Genomic DNA, 18,300 nt, shown 5'->3' on the forward strand with positions numbered 1-18,300 from the left:
CCAGACCAAAGGGCTCCTCTAGCATATAGGGGACAGACTAGCAATCAAACAAGGTGTCTATCAGGATGTTAGGAAGAACTCACCAAGAACTGGGGCTTTAATGGAGATATTAAATGCAAAGCAGGTAGGGCGTTTGCCTTGCAGAACCTGCCATCCCATATGGTCCCCGAGCCTGCCAGGAGCAATTTCTGAGCAATAAAGAGTAACCAGGAGTCGGGGCCCGGAGAGATAGCACAGCGGTGTTTGCCTTGCAAGCAGCCAATCCAGGACCAAAGGTGGTTGGTTCGAATCCCGGTGTCCCATATGGTCCCCCGTGCCTGCCAGGAGCTATTTCTGAGCAGACAGCCAGGAGTAACCCCTGAGCACCGCCGGGTGTGACCCAAAAACCAAAAAAAAAAAAGAGTAACCAGGAGTAACTCCTGAGAGTCGGAAGTAACCCCTGAATACCACTGGGTGTGACCCAAAAATAAAAAAAATAAACAAATAAAAATTTAAAAGGATGTTGGACTAGAAAAATATATCACTAGGCTAGGTACATGTTTTGCATACTAGAGGTTCCTTTTTTTTTTTTAATTGGGGTTTTTGGGTCACATCCAGCAGAGGTCAGGAGTTACTCCTGGCTCTGTACTCAGAAATCGCCCCTGGCAGGCTCAGGGGGCCAAATGGGATGCTGGAATTCGAACACCATCTGTCCTCGGCTGTGTACAAAGCAAACGCCCTGCCACTGTGCTATTTCAGCTCTAGAGGTGTGTGTGCTATCACATACACACACACACACACACACACACTGCCCCATCTCACACACACACACACACACACACACACACACACACACACACACACACACACACACACACACACACACACTCCCCCCAAACAGAGCTGGAAGTAGGGACAAGTGTGACCAAAAGAACAAATCAGAAAGAGATTTGCATAATCACATTTTTCTGAAAACAGTATTCTAAAGATCTGTGAAATTTGTTTAATTTGCATACGATTTGGGGCCTGTTATCTAGACAAATCTACCACTCCCCCACCCCACCCTCCTGGGTCTCTTGAAATTTGGCTGATCACGTTTTCCCTAAAAAGATGTTGACTTACTGCAGCTGGGGTTGCTCCCCACAGAGCCCAGAGCTATGATGCTTGAGGGCCATGGTGGTACTTGAGGATACTTGAAAGGGGACATGTGCTGGGGACCAAACTGAGAACATGCTTGGATTGTACTGTAGCCTTGAGCACTCTTCCCAGTATTATCTTTTCTCCTTTATATCTGTTTGTTAGCTACAGTTGCTGTCAGGACAAACTAAATCTTGTTGGTCTTAGTGCTTCTCCCTTGAAACTGAAATCTTCTCTTCAGGTAATAAAGGTCTGTGAGAGGGTGATGTCGGGGAAACTATTACTAAAGACCTGAGGGACGGTCCCTTCATAAACTAGGTGCATTTTTTTTTTTTTTTTGTGGTTTTTGGGTCACATCCGGCAGCACTCAGGGGTTACTCCTGATTCCATGCTCAGAAATTGCTCCTGGCAGGCACGGGGGACCTTATGGGACGCCGGGATTCAAACCGATGACCTCCTGCATGAAAGGCAAATGCATTACCTCCATGCTATCTCTCCAGCCCCAACTAGGTGCACTTTTAACACCCATGATAAACTTGTCTTTTATTGAGTCATTCTCTGCCTTATTCCAAGGGAGGATTTGACTTGGCTTGTCAAATCAGTTTTGGCTGCCAAGTGACTTTGTCTTTCCGATGCTCACTTCCTGATACTGAATTGCATCCTAGGTTGATGAGCTAATTTGGTACTTCTGTCTTTCAGCAGGACAGTTATAGGTTGTGTAATTCCTATCAATTGTTCCTGATTCAGTATTATTTCTGACCAACCCAAAGAGAAAACTTGTGTTAAGTTTGTGTGTGTTTGACCACACATCTCTTACTAGGTAGATTATTTGTGAACTAGAATATCTTGCTTCCAGCCAGTCAGAGAAGAGTTACTAGCACCCTTGGGGCCGGAGAGATAGCATGGAGGTAAGGCGTTTGCCTTTCATGCAGAAGGTCATCTGTTGGACTCCCGGTGTCCCATATGGTCCCCCGTGCCTGCCAGGAGCAATTTCTGAGCGTGGAGCCAGGAGGAACCCCTGAGCACTGCCGGGTGTGACCCAAAAACCAAAACCAAAAAAAAAAAAAAAAGAGTTACTCGCACCATTAAGCAGATACTTAAACTTATTGGTATTAAAGATGGAACCATGTATTATTATCCCACTTGAAATACTCTTTTGATGCCCATAATGGTAGTGACTCTGGTAACTAACTGCTATGGTATTATCAAGGCACTTTGTAACTTAACCTCATTCTCTTGATCATCTGATTTTGGGTGGGAAGAAAGTATTAGGCCATACTCAGCAGTGCTCAGGGGTGACCCCTGAATATCCTTGAGAGATCATATACGGTGTAAGGATCAAACCAGGGTTTGACTCCAGTGCAAGGCATTGCATTAGCCCATGCACTTTCTCTCTGGCCCTTTAAGCATTTTATCTATCAGGACACCACACCTTGTGTTGCTAATAGATGAGTAACAGTGGCTAGACTATATACAAGTTGTTTGAGCTCAGTCAGATTCTCCCTTTGAATGTTCTGCTATTTTCTGGGGAGATGTTCAGAAGACCATATGGATGTCGGGATCAAACATAGTTTGGACATTATTAGGACAGTTCAAAATGTAGTTATTTATCCAACTAAACTCATCACTCTTTGTGATGAGCTTCCTGAGGTGAGCTGGAACTTCCAGCTCTTTTCTCTTTTGTGTCTGAAAGTTATTATTGCAAGAATGTCTTTCATTTTTCTTAAAACCCATAAATGTGTGAGACCATTCTGCGTTTTTCTCTCTCTCTCTCTGTCCTAATAATGAGAATGTATGAGGGAAATTGAGAACCTGTTTAGAGTACAGGCGGGGGTCGGGTGGGGAGGAGGGAGACTTGGGACATTGGTGATGGGAATGTTGCACTGGTGATGGGTGGTGTAAAAAAAAATAAAAAAAAGATAAAAAAAAAAACAAAACATAGTTTGGCAGAATGCAAGACAAGCACCTAAACATTGTACTATCTCTGACCCGTACATTTAATTTTCCAAATTCCAAAGCTTTGGAACTGATTTCCTGCACCCAGCCTTCCCCTTTGGATGTTCCACTATGGCACAATTCAACTAATCAGTTCAAACATTATTATTACAACTGATAAACTTTTTGTTTTGTTTGTTTTGTTTTGGGGCCACATCCAGGAGCGCTCAGAGGTGACTCCTGGCTCTAGCACTCAGAAATTACCGTATTTTCCGGCGTATAAAATGACTGGGTGTATAAGATGACCCCCTAATTTTGCAGATAAAACATAGGTTTAGGCCTATATTTGCTGTATCAGACAGAACATTGCTGTGCTGCAACTGTATGTACCACAGGGAGCCAATCACAACAAGCAAAGGTTCAGAGGTTCTACTGGAATAGACTTCCTCTCTGACTCTGGCCAACCTGAGCAGGCTTTTTATAGTTTAGATTCGGTACAGAACATTGTCTAGTTTGCATGCATAAAAAGCTTGCTTGGCTTGGCTGAGTTATAGAGGTGGTCCGAGCAGCCTGGCAGTGATTGGTGCAGGATGGAGTTGGAAAATTCGTTTTGTGGCAGTATTCAGACAATTTTTGTTTAGCGGCATATTGAAACATTTTTTGGGATATACTCGGTGTATAAGACGACCCCCGATTTTCGGTTGACTTTTTTTTTGTTTGTTTCAAAAGTCGTCTTATACGCCGGAAAATACGGCACTTCTGGATGGGGCCAGAGTGATAGCAGAGTGGGTTCAATCCCTGGCATTCCATATGGTCGTGTCCCGTCCACCCCCCACCCCCCTCCCGTGCGTGATTCCAGAGCAAGGAGCCTGGAGTAACTCTTGAGCACTACTACCAGGTGTGGCCCAAAACCAAACCAAACCAAAAAAAAAAAAAAAAACCTAGAAAAAGAAACGACTCCTGCAAGCTTGGGGGACCATATGGGATGCTGGGGATGGAACCTGGATCTGCCGCATGCAAGGCAAATGCCTTATACTCTGTGCTATATAGCTGTGACTCCACAACCGAGAAACCTTTTAATCACACTCTTTTTTTGTTTGTTTTGGGGGTACACCTGGCATTGCTTAGGTGCTCCTGACTCAGTGCTTGGTCGTAGTATCAGGGATTGAATCCTGGCCTGCATGCAAACCTGTGTTCATCCACTGAACAGTGGCTCTGGTTCCTGTATTACATGATTTAGAAAGGAAACATCGTATCATTTCAGTTTGCCTGGCTTGTCTTTTCTTGTGCACAGACCCAGTATACATGGAATTATTTCTAGTATGTGTGAATTCAATAAATTGAAGCCTGATACCAAATAAATACCAAATAATCATGGGTATTGATGGCAATGTATTTTTAAAAAGTCAAAAACACAAAGTAAGCAGTTTGGTGGAAGTCTTTTTCCTCATCAATGCTTGACGTATCTTTTTTGTTATTTTCTTTTTGTTTTTGGTTTTTGGGTCACACCCGGCCACGCTCAGGGGTTACTCCTGACTCTATGCTCAGAAATTGCTCCTGGCAGGCTCTGGGGACCATATGGGATACCGGGATTCGAACCACCGACCTTCTGCATGCAAGGCAAATGCCTTACCTCCATGCTATCTCTCCGGCCCCAGTACTTGAAGTATCCTCAGATAAAATTAAGTCTTTTTTGACATTTGTCAAGACAGTCTGTTTAGTTTGGAGAGATACCTCAGTGGACTGTGGGTACCTCATGTGATGGCCCAGATTCAGTCCCTGCTAGCACATTCAGTCCCTAGTCACCAGCAATAGCAACAACCCCCCAAGATTTGAGCTGGGAGTAGCCCCTTAGCACCAGTGGATGTGCCCCACACCCCAAAAATAGCAGACAGTATATTTACATCCAAATGGCATATTGCAAACTTTTTTTTTTTTTTTTGGTTTTGGTTTTTGGGCCACTCACGGGTTGCTCCTTTGATTATTCCTGGGAGCTCCAGGAATCACTCCTGGTAAGTTCAGGAAACTGTATGGGATGCCGAGGCTTGAATCCACATTGGCCACATGCAAGGCAAATACCCTACTTGCTGTGCTATCACCCTGGTCCCCATCGGTCCCCTATTTTAAGCTTCTTATTCCTGTTTCATATTATATAGTGAAAGCCCAAAATAGAGTTCATTATACTCTTGTCAGGGAAGAAAAGAATTCTATATTTTCTGCAGATTGAAATGAAAGATTTAAAATTTTGATCTTCTAATGCTATTTAAAATAACAAAAATCATATGTGACATTTTATGTTATGTTTAATTCCCAATTGCAGTCTGTATTTAATTCCAGATTACTGTCTGTTACAAGAGATAGCCTTTTTGGAAAGTAAGTTTCTGAAACATTTTTTTCTGGGAGTATCCCAGTGGTGTACTCTCACTCATTGCATGAAGTGTATTTGGATTTAGAGTATAACAGCTATACATCATTGTGCCTTCTGGCTGTTGTTGCCAGACCCAAAGAGGGCAGGTGTAATGGAGAGAAGGAACTGCCTAGGGATTTTTGTTTGTCTTGGTTTTTCATATGTGGTCTATGCCTGGCAGTGCTCAGGGGTTACTCCTGGCTCTACACTTAGAAATTACTCCTAGCAGGCTTGGGGGACCATATGGGATAATGAAAATTGAACCTAGATGGGCCACATATATGCAAGGCAAATGTCCTACCCACTGTACTCTTGTTCCAGCTCCTGTTCCAGCTCCTATCTAAAGTTTTAAACACATTTTAAAACAACCACAAACCTAATGAAAATTAAAAGAATAGCATAGAGAGATGCATTTCTTTATCTGAGAGATTCCATACTTCTCAGTCTTATATGTAGTGTCTCTCTCTCCCCCTTTCTGTCTTCTGCTCTCCTTATATATATGTCTCTAAATACAACAGAGAGCAATCTCTGAATGTCTTTCCTCCAGATTCACCAGGTTTTACATTTTATTTTTTTATTATTTTTTTATTTTTCGGCCACACCCATTTGACGCTCAGGGGTTACTCCTGGCTATGCGCTCAGAAATCGCCCCTGGCTTGGGGGGATCATATGTGACGCCGGGGGATCGAACTGCTTCCTTCCTTGGCTAGCGCTTGCAAGGCAGATACCTTACCTCTAGCGCCATCTTCCCGGCCCCAGGTTTTACATTTTAGAATAGTTGTTTATCGTTCTTGTTCTTCATATTTGTGTATGTGTATATATTTTCAAGTTTTCCTTGCACACAGTCAGCGTGGATTTGATCTCTGGCATTATAGAATGTTCCCTGTGTCCTGCTCAGAATGATCTCTGAGCACAGAGCCAGGAGTAAGCCCTGAGCATTGCTGGGTGTGGCTCATATATATGTGTGTGTGTGTGTGTGTGTGTGTGTGTGTGTGTGTATGTGTATGTGTGTATGTATGTATGTATGTATACATATATACATACATATATACACGAGATATATGTGTGTATATGAGAAAGGCATAAGAATAAAGATATTCGGGGCTGGAGAGGTGGCGCTAGAGGTAAGGTATCTGCCTTGCAAGTGCTAGTGTAGGAAGGATCCCCCAGCGTTTCATATGGTCCCCCAAGCCAGGGGCGATTTCTGAGAGCATAGCCAGGAGTAACCCCTGAGCGTCAAACGGGTGTGGCTCAAAAATAAAACCAAGGGGCCGGAGAGATAGCATGGAGGTAAGGCGTTTGCCTTTCATGCAGGAGGTCATCGGTTCGAATCCTGGCGCCCCATATGGTCCCCTGTGCCTGCCAGGAGCAATTTCTGAGCCTGGAGCCAGGAATAACCCCTGAGCACTGCCAGGTGTGACCCAAAAACCAAAAAAAAAAAAAAAAAAAAAAAATCAAGATATTCTATATAATCACAGTACAGTTATTCAATTTAATTCAAATGATCAAACCTAGGTACAATTCTTTCCCATTTCAATATTTGTTTTGTTTTGTTTTTGGGTCACACCCGACTGTGCTCAGGGGTTACTCCTGGCTTTATACTCAAAAATTGCTCCTGGCAGGCTCAGGGGACCATATGGGATACCGGGATTCGAACCACCATCCTTCTGCATACAAGGCAAACAAACGTCTTACCTCCATGCTAGCTCTCTGCCCCCCCATTTTAATTTTGTCAATTGTGTCCCAGTAATGTACCTGACAGAATGAACTGATAATCATAGGCAAATTTGAAATTATTTTCCATTTCTAGGAAAGCATAGAAAGCTTTTGAATTCATTGATAGAGAAATGCACCAATTATTTATCTCTGACCACCACAAATAAGAATTTACAATTGTCAGAAATGTTAGGACTCACCTCTGTGCTTCAGAGAAGTGACTATCGAAATGCAATAAGCCAAGGTCGCCAGTGGGGTTTCAACGTGAACTTTGGTGCTGGGCTGCTATGTGTATTTTCCAAAGTAAATATGTTCCAAATCAAACACTGTTCAACTTGCTTGGTCAGCACAAACCCTGTCTAGATCACTGCGGGAAACCTGTGACTCCTCCGCTCCAGTTCTGTTGTTGCTCATATTTTGTTTGTTTGTTTGTTTGTGGTTTTTGGGTCATACCCAGCAGTGCTCAGGGGTTATTCCTGGCTCCAGGCTCAGAAATTGCTCCTGGAAGGCACGGGGGACCATATGGGATGCCGGGATTCGAACTGATGACCTCCTGCATGAAAGGCCAACGCCTTACCTCCATGCTATCTCTCCGGCTGTTGCTCATATTTTGAATGTGTGGTTGTTGGCTGTGTTGATGTACTTGTGGGAGCAGCCTGCACAGGCACCATCTTGTCACCCAGATGCGCCTTGTAGCTCTAGGAATGAAGCTGCTTAGTGAGGAACTTTCATGTTCCCCTGCAGTTAAGGCCATTCATCTTCCCCCAGCTATGCTCTTTGCTGGTCACAGCATCTGGCTTCATCCTGGGACCCAGGGTTGCTTGGGTTGGTATGATCATGAGGCAGCTGTCCCATCCTTCTGTGAGCTTGCTCCTCCATGAAAAGTGAATGGGAGAGTGAGATTGGCTCTTAGAGAATGGGAAAACTTGGGCAGAGCCCTTCATTAAGGGATTGCTGCATTCTCTGCCAAAAGTAGCTTTCCAACTCTCATTTCCATTGTAGGACAGACTTAGTGTTGCTTAGCAGAGTTGCTCAAATGTCAATTTACCAAGATATTCATACTGACCTGTAGCTCTGTGATGGGGGTGAAGGGGTGTGGGGAGGGCGGTGGCACTGTATGTGCTTAGTATGCCAGAGAGCAAGGTTTGCTCCGCCCCACTGCATGGTTCTCTGAGCACTGCTGGGGGTGATTCCTAAGCGCAAAGTCAGGAGTAACCCCCGAGAGTAGCACCAGGTGTTGCCCCCAAACAAAAACGAACTAAATTCTGTGTCACTTAGCAATCTAAAATGTTGATATAGATTGAAGGGATAGTTCAAAGGATAAGATGTTTTACTTGTACATGGCAGACCCCAGTTTGATCCCTTGGTACCACATATAGTCAGTTCCCTAGCACTTTCAGGAGAAATCCCTGAGCACTACCAGGAGAAATTTTTGAGCACATCCGATGTGAACCCCCCCCCAAAAAAAAACAAAACACATAGAACATAACCTACTACCAAAAGAGCTTTCTAAAGCAGGCCCCTCTGAGAACCTCAGTCCTTGTTGTTTAGGAGGGAGAGAGACTTCCCTCCAGACTGTTCTGCTCATTGCTCCCTCCCCATGATTTCCAACAAATCCCTCTGTCCATGAGACTGGAGATCGTCTCAAAGGACCATGATCTCACAGTTACTGACTACCTGAGATTATGAATGTTAAGAAGGAATGTTATGAATGTTAAGAAGGAATCTGTGATCATACCTCACCCACAGTATTTGAAGGTAAGTTATGGAGGACATCACCACAGTCTATCTCTTGTTAGCTCTGAAAGTGCCCAGTGACACTGTTACAGTAGGAAAATCATGTCCTCTGACAAGTCAGATTTCTTTGCTAGCTTTCAGGGCAGTCAGGATCCTGAATTTGAGGAAGATTGATTTTGTTCTACACCCTGCAGTGCTCAGGGCTTGCTCCTTGCTCTGCTCAGAGACTGCACCCAGAGGTGCTCAGGCGACACTATGTGGTGCCAGAGATTAACCCAGCTCTCTAGCATGCAAAGCATGGGCTTAGCCCAGTGAGCTATCTCTTCACCCAGCAAAGTGTTTAAAGCAAGAAGTTTACACACTGACTGTGTATGTCCTATGGTATGATTTTATTTGCATAGTGTGGTTACTGTTCGGTGTGCCCTTTATTACTCAGTCTTACTGACTTTTTCTTGGAAAATTTTCTCAGAAAATGAGTATTGGTTTGATTTTGTCTCTAGAATTTCTTGAGAAACTAACATTCCTTTTTCCATCTCTTCTTGACATCCCAGCTCACCCGACGGCTACCGCCCATCAAGGAAGCTAAGCCTCGGCTGCAGAAGCTCTTCCGAGACTTCTGGCTCTATTCTGTGCTGATGGGGTTCGCTGTGGAGGGGTCAGGTAAGGGGTCTCTCTTCTCCTAGGGGAAATGAAGTAGTGTGGAGACAGAGACTGGGGGACTCTAACTGATTGTGTGTACAGGCAGGTTGATTTTGACCATGAGCATCTGCAGGTATTGGGCTTCCCAGTTGTTATGGAGAATTATGAAAATACCATGTATCTTTGGGAAAATCTGCCCAAGTTAGGTGATATACCAGTTCCTTTGCTGTGTTTTGGGCTAACTCAGTATAGCTCTGGACATTGTCCCAGTTGACCCACTGCAGTCCTTCCTAAGCATGATGACAGTCTGTCAATTTGCACTCTCGCAGGGCTCTGGCCGGAGGAGTGGTATGAAGGAGTCTGTGAAATAGCCACCAAGTCTCCGCTGCTCACCTTTCCCAGCAAAGAGCCGCTGCGGTCTGTTCTCCAGTATAACTCAGCCATGAAAAACGATACAGTAACTCCAGTAAGGATTGTTTGTTTGTTTTGGGGCCACACTCAGCAGTACTTGGGATACTCCTGCCTCTGCACTCAGAAATCACTCCTGGCAGGCTCAGAGGACCCTAGGAGATGCCAGGGATCAAATATAAGTCGGCCACATGCAAGGCAAACATTTTACCCATCATGCTATTCCTCTGGCTCCTAATAAGGATTCTTTTGTTTTTGTTTTTGTTTTTGTTTTTGGGTCAAAACCCAGCAACACTCAGGGGTTACTCCTGGCTCTAACTCAGAAATTACTCCTGGCAGGCTTGGGGTACCATATGGGATGCCGGGATTCGAACTACCGTCCTTCTGCATGTAAGGCAAACGCCTTACCTCCATGCTATTCTCCGGCCCTAGTAAGGATTCTTGTTGTGCCAAAGAGAAACACTATAGAATAGTAGTTTTGCTAAGTTTTTCTTTTTCTTTTTTGGTTTTTTTTTTTTTTGGGGGGGGGGGGTCCACACCCGGCAGCTCTCAGGGGTTACTCCTGGCTCAACACTCAGAAATCACTCCTGGCAGGCTCGGGGGACCATCTGGGATGCCGGGATTCAAACCACCATCCTTCTGCATGCAAGGCAAACGCACTGCCTCCATGCTATCTCTCCGGCCCAAGTTTTTCTTGTTTGTTCTTGGTTGGTTGGCTTTGGGGCCTTACCCAGCAGTGCTCAGAGTTACTCCTGGCTCTGTATTCAGGGATCACTCCTGGCAAGAGTTGGGGGCCATCTGGGTGCTGGGCATCTAAGCAGGGTAAGCCACATGCAAGGCAAACACTTTAATCTTTGTACTGTCTGTCTCCTTGCTTAGCTTTATTTATTTATTTATTTATTTATTTATTTATTTATTTATTTATTTATTTCGTTTTGGGTCACACCCGGCAGCACTCGGGTTATTCCTGGCTCTACGCTCAGAAATTGCTCCTGGCAGGCTCGAGGGACCACATGGCCCTTGCTTAGCCTTTTAAAACAACTCACTGACCTTAGTAAGCTTCTAGATTTGATCTTGAGATTGTGTGTGTGTATGCGACGGAGTAAACCCCGAAGCGTTCCTTTCCTTGCAGGCTGAACTGAGCGAGCTCCGCAGCACCATCATCAACCTGCTGGATCCTGCCCCTGAAGTGTCTGCTCTCATCAACAAACTGGACTTCGCCATGTCCACCTATCTCCTGTCTGTATATCGGCTGGAATATATGAGGTAGCTAAGTCTTTCTCTCCCTGCACATCCACATTTAAAAAAAAAAAAAGTAAAGCATTGTGATTTTTAAGTTATTCATAGTTAAGTTTTAGACATACAATATTTTATAACAGTCTCACCACTAGTGTCTACTTCTCCACCAATGTTATCAGAGCGCATCCCATACCTACCCCATCCCAGCCTGCCATAATAACAAGAACCTCTTTTTCTGTTTGTTTTTGTTTTTTTTGGGCCACACCCGGTGGTGCTCAGGGGCCAGAGAGATAGCATGGAGGTAGGGCATTTTCCTTGCATGCAGAAGGACGATGGTTTGAATCGGGCATCCCATATGGTCCCCCAAGCCTGCCAGGATCGATATCTTAGCCTAGAGCCAGGAGTAACCCATGAGCATTGCCGGGTAAGACCCAGAAAAACAAAAAAAAAGGAAAAAAGAAAAAAACAGAAATCTCAAAAATAATTAATTGATTAATTAAAATAAAAAGAAAAAAGAAATCGTCCCTGGCAGGGTTGGGAGAACATATGGGATACCAGGGACAGAACCTGCATCTTCCCTGGGTCAGCCTCGTTCAAGGCAAATGCCCTACAACTGGGCTACCACTCTGATCCCAACAAGAACCTTTTTAAGTTTGGTTGTGAAAGTTTGGCTTTCATGATTTTATTGTTCTTGACTCCCTGGTTTGGCTATTTAGTCTGTCATTCCTTAACATCATCAGTGTACCTGAATCCCCTTGACTCCTGTCACCTGCTATTTCACATCTATCTTTCTTCTCCTCCACTCAATTTCTTTCCTTTTCCTGACTATAGTCTGGGGACAAGGGGGTTCTAGACAATCCCCACTTAAACCTTTCATTCCTTCATGCAGTTACTCTAAATACCACATGTAAGTGATATCATCCTGTATTTCTCCTCCTCCTTCTGGCTTGCTTCATTTAACATAATATCTTCCAGTTCCATCCATATTGCAGCAAATTGTGTGTTTTTGTTTTTGGGTCACACCCAGTGGAACTCAGGGATTCCTCCTGGCTCTATGCTCAGAAATCGCTTCTGGCAGGCTCAGGGGACCATATGGGATGCCGGGATTCGAACCACTGTCCTTCTGCATGCCAGGCATGCATGTTATCTCTCTGGCTTCTGTTTTTTGTTTTTGAATTTTGGGTCACAGCCTGGCAGCGCTCAGGTTACTCCTGGCTCAGCACTAAGAAATCACTCTTGGCAGGGTCTGGGGACCATATAGGATGCTAGGGATTGAACCCAGACAGCAGCATGTAAGGAAAATGCCCTACCCATTGTACTATTGCTCCAGCCACAGGTCATTCCTTCTGATGAATGCTTGCATAGCATGAACTTTCCTCCTAACACTGCTTTTTTTTTTTTCCCCCTAACACTGCTTTTACTGTAAATCACAAGTTCTGGTAAATCATATCCTCATTCTCATTTGGTTTAGGAATCTTGATTGTATCTCTGAACCACCGGTTGCTCAATAATTTAGTTTCTAGGTATTTGCATTGTTTCTTTGTTTCTGTTGTGGTTAACTTTTATTTTTAGTGCATCATGGTCTGAAAATATAGTCCTCTTAGCTTTGTGGAGGTATGTTTGTGTCCCTGCATATTGTCTATTCTATAAAATGTCCCATGTGCATTAGAGAAAATTGTGCATTTGGCTTTTGGGGGAATGAAAGCCATATATATATATACTAAGCCCCTCTCCCATTTCTTCATTTAAAGCAAGTATTTTCTTACTGAGCTTTAGTCTAATTGATTTATTGAGAGGTACCAGAGTGGTGAAGTACTACTGTTGTTTTGCTATCAGTTTCTTCCATCAAGACTATTACCTGTTAATTTAGATATTTTGCTGCTCCCGCATTAGGCTCATATTTGTACATGTGTTTTGGAATGTGAGTTCTTCATAGTGTGCAAGCCCTTTGATCATTATGAAATGACCTTTGGGACTGGAGTGGTGGCGCAAATGGTAAGGCATCTGCCTTGCCCACGCTAGCCTAGGACAGACCACAGTTCAATTCCTCAGCATCCCATTTTGTCCCCAAGCCAGGAGTGATTTCTGAGCACAGAGCCAGGAGTAAGTAACCCGTGAGCGTCACCGGGTATGGCCCAAAAACAAAAACAAAAACAAAAAAAAAAAACAGAAAGAAAAAGAAATTAGGGGCCTGAGAGAGATAGCATGGAGGCAAGGGTGTTTGCCTTTCATGCAGAAGGTCAGTGATTCAAACCCCGGCATCCCATATGGTCCCCTGAACACTGCCAGGTGTGACCCAAAAACCAAAAAGAAAAAAAAAATTACCTTTACTGAATCTTATAATCTTCTTTAGCCTGAAGTCTATGTTGTCTAATACTAATATGGCCACTGCAGCCTTTTTTGAGGGAGTTGTTTGCTTGAATCATTGTCTTCCAACCTTTGATTTGAGTCTGTGTTTGTTCTGTTTCTTGCAAGCAGCAGAATGTTGAGTTCAATTTTCTAATCCATCTTGCCATTCTGTGTGTCTTAATTGGTACACTTATTCTTCGATCTTGAGAGAGATTATTGCATGGAGTTTTGTACCATCTTTCTGTAGAAGTTGTGTGTGTTTGTGGGATTCATCTTGTCTTAAAATTGCCCTTTTAGTTATTCTCTTAAAGTTGGTTTCAAGTCTGTGAAGTTCCTGAGTTGTTGTTTGTTGTCCATGACCATCCTTATAATTATCATTTTTGTATTAGGTATTGTATTCCTTATGTCCATGTATTGTTCCTTTAAATCTGAATGAGAGCCTCATTTTTGTTTCCCTCCGCTCGGGGCGAGAGGTGTCTATGGGGCACCCGCCGCCGCCGCCACCGCCGGGTGCTCTCTCTATGGCGAGAAGGAGGAGGAGGAGCGCCAGCTCAGCCGCTCAAGTAGATCCGGCGTCTGCCTGCCGCACTCCTCCGGGGGGGGCTGGGGTACACAAATAAAGGATAAAGTATTTTATGAAACAAATCTTTGATCAAGTATAACATTTTGATGCTTGGCATCTAGACTCCCTTGTGCCCTCACTATGCCAGCAGCAACTGTAGATCATAGCCAAAGAATTTGTGAAGTATGGGCTTGCAACCTGGATGAAGAGATGAAGAAAATCCGTCAGGTTATTCGAAAATACAATTATGTTGCTATGGACACAGAGTTTCCAGGTGTTGTTGCAAGACCCATTGGAGAATTCAGGAGCAATGCCGACTATCAATACCAACTATTGCGCTGCAATGTAGACTTGTTAAAGATAATTCAGCTAGGACTGACTTTTATGAATGAGCAAGGAGAATACCCTCCAGGAACTTCAACTTGGCAGTTTAATTTTAAATTTAATTTGACGGAGGACATGTATGCTCAGGACTCCATAGAACTACTCACAACATCTGGTATCCAGTTTAAAAAACTTGAAGAGGAAGGAATTGAAACACAATACTTTGCAGAACTTCTTATGACATCTGGAGTGGTCCTCTGTGAAGGGGTCAAATGGTTATCATTTCATAGTGGTTATGACTTTGGCTATTTAATCAAAATCCTGACCAACTCTAACTTGCCTAAAGAAGAACTTGACTTCTTTGAGATTCTACGATTGTTTTTTCCAGTCATTTATGATGTGAAGTACCTCATGAAGAGCTGCAAAAATCTAAAAGGTGGTTTACAGGAGGTTGCCGAACAGTTAGAGCTGGAACGAATAGGACCACAACATCAAGCAGGATCTGACTCATTGCTCACAGGAATGGCCTTTTTCAAAATGAGAGAAATGTTCTTTGAAGATCATATTGATGATGCCAAATATTGTGGTCATTTGTATGGCCTTGGCTCTGGTTCATCCTATGTACAGAATGGCACAGGGAATGCATATGAAGAGGAAGCCAGCAAGCAGTCATGACATGAAATAGTCCTTTATTTTTATCTTATTTCAGCTATACACATGCTTGTATATAGGTTTTTATCTCTGGTTGATCCTTTGAACATAGACAATACTTTTTTCTCATAGTCCATTTTATTCTCTAGCGCTCGGTATGACCAGAAAAGTATTCAGGTTAAAAAAAAAAATCTGGGGGCCGGGCGGTGGTGCTAAAGGTAAGGTGTGCCTGCCTTGCCTGCGCTAGCCTTGGACGGACCGCGGTTCGATCCCCCGGTGTCCCATATGGTCCCCCAAGCCAGGAGCAACTTCTGAGCACATAGCCAGGAGTAACCCCTGATCGTTACCGGGTGTGGCCCAAAAACCAAAAAAAAAAAAAAAATCTGAATGAGAGATTTAGCTGGCTGGGTCAAGTATTCTTGGTAAGGCCTTCATTTTATTGAGCTTTTTCACTATATCTCCCCCCCCCCCCACACTGTCTTTAGGCCCAAACAGTTCCCTTTGGCAAATTTTCTGTAAATTTTATGGATGCTCCTTTGTATGTAATTTTTATTTTTGATCTTGCTATTTTCAGTATTCTATCTCTATGGCTTTTTATCATTCAAACTACAATATGCCCTTGGGGTGTTTTTTATTTGGGTTCATGGTACCCTTCAAGCGTCCAGGATATAGTACATCTTGCTTTCTTTTTTGTTCTTGTTGTTTTTAGTTGTTTGCTTATTTGTTGTTTTTTGGGCCACACCTGTTGATACTCAGGTTACTCCTGGCTATGCACTCAGAAATCGCTCCTGGCTTGGGGAACCATACGGGACTCCGAGGAATCGAACCTCTGTCTATCCTAGGCTAGCGTGGGCAAGGCAAGACGCCTTACCTCTAGCACCACTGCTTCGGCCCCTCATCTTGCTTTCTTACCACACAGTGTATTTTGCTCTTTAGTCGCATGTGAAGCACTGCCTCTCATTTTGGTGGTGGCATGTTGTACTGCTGAATATGTTGGTGTACTCGGTTTTAGTTAATCCACTTTGTATTGGCCACTCATACTATTAGGAAAGTTCTTGTGTGCTAACTCGTCTTTTATTTTTGGTGGGGGGACCCACACTTTGCTTTTCTTTGGGGATACTCCTAACACTGTCTTCCAGGAAACATGTCATAGCAACCACTTCTTTTTTTTTTTTTTCGGGCCACACCCGTTTGATGCTCAGGGGTTACTCCTGGCTAAGCGCTCAGAAATTGCCCCTGGCTTGGGGGGACCATATGGGATGCTGGGGGATCGAACCGCTGTCCTTCCTTGGTTAGCGCTTGCAAGGCAGACACCTTACCTCTAGCGCCACCTTGCTGGCCCCAAGCAACCACTTCTTAATTAGAACAGTTCTTGCGGCTTTGCGGTCCTGGGCAATATTGAATCTGTGTTAGGAAGAGCTTGAGTTTTCAAACTTGACTCAAAAACTGTTCTTCTTCTTCTTTTCTTTTTTTTAACTTTTCTTCTTTTTAGAGTGCTGCGTTCAACAGATCCTGATCGCTTCCAGGTCATGTTCTGCTACTTTGAGGATAAAGCTATTCAGAAAGACAAGTCTGGTAAGTTTACTAATATGATACTTTCATAATGCATTGAAGTTTTTTTTGTTTGTTTGTTTTAATTTATTTTTTTATTTTTTTTATGTTTTGATTTTTGGGTCACATCAAGCAGCGCTCAGGGGTTACTCCTGGCTCTATGCTCAAAAATCGCCCCTGGCAGGCACAGGGAAACATATGGGATGCCGGGATTTGAACCACTGTCCTTCTGCATGAAAAGCAAACGCCTTACCTCCATGCTATCTCTCCTGCTCCAAATTGAAGTTTCTTAAGGGGGTTTTGTTGGGTTTTGTTTGTTTGGTTTTTGGTATTCGGTCCATTTCTAGTGTTTCTTTGGGCTTCCTCCTGGGTCTGCTCAGAGATCACTCCTGGTGATACTTAGGGGACCATATGTACTATTAAGGATTGAATTGGGGTTAGTCAAGTGTCACACAAGGGATAACTCCTAGTGATGTCAGAGAACCATATAGGGTTCTGGGGATTGAACCTGGGTTAGACACGTACAAGACAAGTGCCTTACCCACTGAAGTATTGTAACATATAATAAGGATCAGTATGAACACATACTGCTGGTATGTGTTTTGAGTATAATCCAAAATCCAAAAATAAATAAAATGGTGGCTTGAGGGGTATACCTGGCTATGATCAGGGCTTACTCCTGCCTCTGTACTCAGTGCTTGGAGGGATCATTTATGGTGCTGGGGCTCAAACCTGGATTGCCTGTGTATAATCCTACCACTGTACTATCACCTTGTGACACCCCCCCCAAGATACTATCTAAAGAATTTATGATGTCACTAATTCCAAAGCATGATGGTTGCACCCCTTTTGCCAATTCAGGAATCAGGACCTGAAAATACTGGGACTGATCAAAAAGCCATATTAGATCAGGAAGGAAGGCCCACTTGATGTTCAACTTTATTTTCCCTGACAACAAACTAGCAACCTACTCATGCCTACATAGAAAGCCTCAAATTTGGCCTGTTTAGAATAACATAATACTATGATACTTTTTTTTAATTAGGTTCTCTACTTGGAAATAAGTGCATTCTCTTGAAAATGTCATCCTTTTTCTTCCCTCATATTCCTTAGATAAAACCATTTCAATTAAAAAAATAAAGGCCCGGAGAGATAGCACAGCGGTGTTTGCCTTGCAAGCAGCCGATCCAGGACCTAAGGTGGTTGGTTCGAATGCCGGCGTCCCAGATGGTCCCCCGTGCCTGCCAGGAGCTATTTCTGAGCAGACAGCCAGGATTAACTCCTGAGCATTGGCTAGGTGTGGCCCAAAAAAACAAAAACAAAAAAAAAGCAGTTGAGGGGAGACAAGCATGTCACTTGAATATGTGAGTCACCTGCAACCTCCAGCCCACTCCCCTCTACACACACATATCAGGAAGAACAACAACATGGAATTGAGTAAACATCATGAGTCCACACTGATAAGGTGATTGAATAAATAACATATGGGGCAGGAAGGACAAACCTTCCTTACTCAAACCTTCCAGTTACTCAAAAAAAAAAAAAAAAAAAAAAAAGGAGAAAATAGAGCTGGGCCTCAAGCTTAGTAGTAGAATAAATTCTGTGCATATTTGAGGCCCTGGCCTTGATCATGGGCTCTGCAGCAACACATTACTTTTCAATAAGG

At 43.6% G+C, this 18,300-nt stretch overlaps 2 protein-coding genes across 3 annotated transcripts in view; both read left to right on the top strand.

Moving 5' to 3' along the window:
• Window positions 1-18,300, top strand: part of PI4KA (phosphatidylinositol 4-kinase alpha) — a 130,809-nt gene that overhangs the window by 73,046 nt on the left and 39,463 nt on the right. For both annotated transcript variants that reach the window (XM_049790638.1, XM_049790639.1), the window contains exons 20-23: window positions 9,463-9,571; window positions 9,880-10,016; window positions 11,091-11,224; window positions 16,576-16,658. In XM_049790638.1, coding sequence (XP_049646595.1) covers window positions 9,463-9,571; window positions 9,880-10,016; window positions 11,091-11,224; window positions 16,576-16,658 — 463 coding nt within the window. The remainder of the gene's footprint in view (window positions 1-9,462; window positions 9,572-9,879; window positions 10,017-11,090; window positions 11,225-16,575; window positions 16,659-18,300) is intronic.
• Window positions 14,162-15,215, top strand: LOC126033714 (CCR4-NOT transcription complex subunit 7-like). The gene has a single exon (XM_049790723.1). The coding sequence runs from the start codon at window positions 14,250-14,252 to the stop codon at window positions 15,105-15,107; it is 858 nt and encodes a 285-aa protein (XP_049646680.1). The 5' UTR covers window positions 14,162-14,249; the 3' UTR covers window positions 15,108-15,215.

Source organism: Suncus etruscus, chromosome 17, assembly GCF_024139225.1.
Source record: "Suncus etruscus isolate mSunEtr1 chromosome 17, mSunEtr1.pri.cur, whole genome shotgun sequence".
Taxonomy (NCBI): Eukaryota; Metazoa; Chordata; class Mammalia; order Eulipotyphla; family Soricidae; genus Suncus; species Suncus etruscus.

Coding starts and splice junctions, on each gene's coding strand:
- LOC126033714 (XM_049790723.1), top strand. CDS start 14,250: ATGCCAGCAGCAACTGTAGATCATAGCCAAAGAATTTGTGAAGTATGG.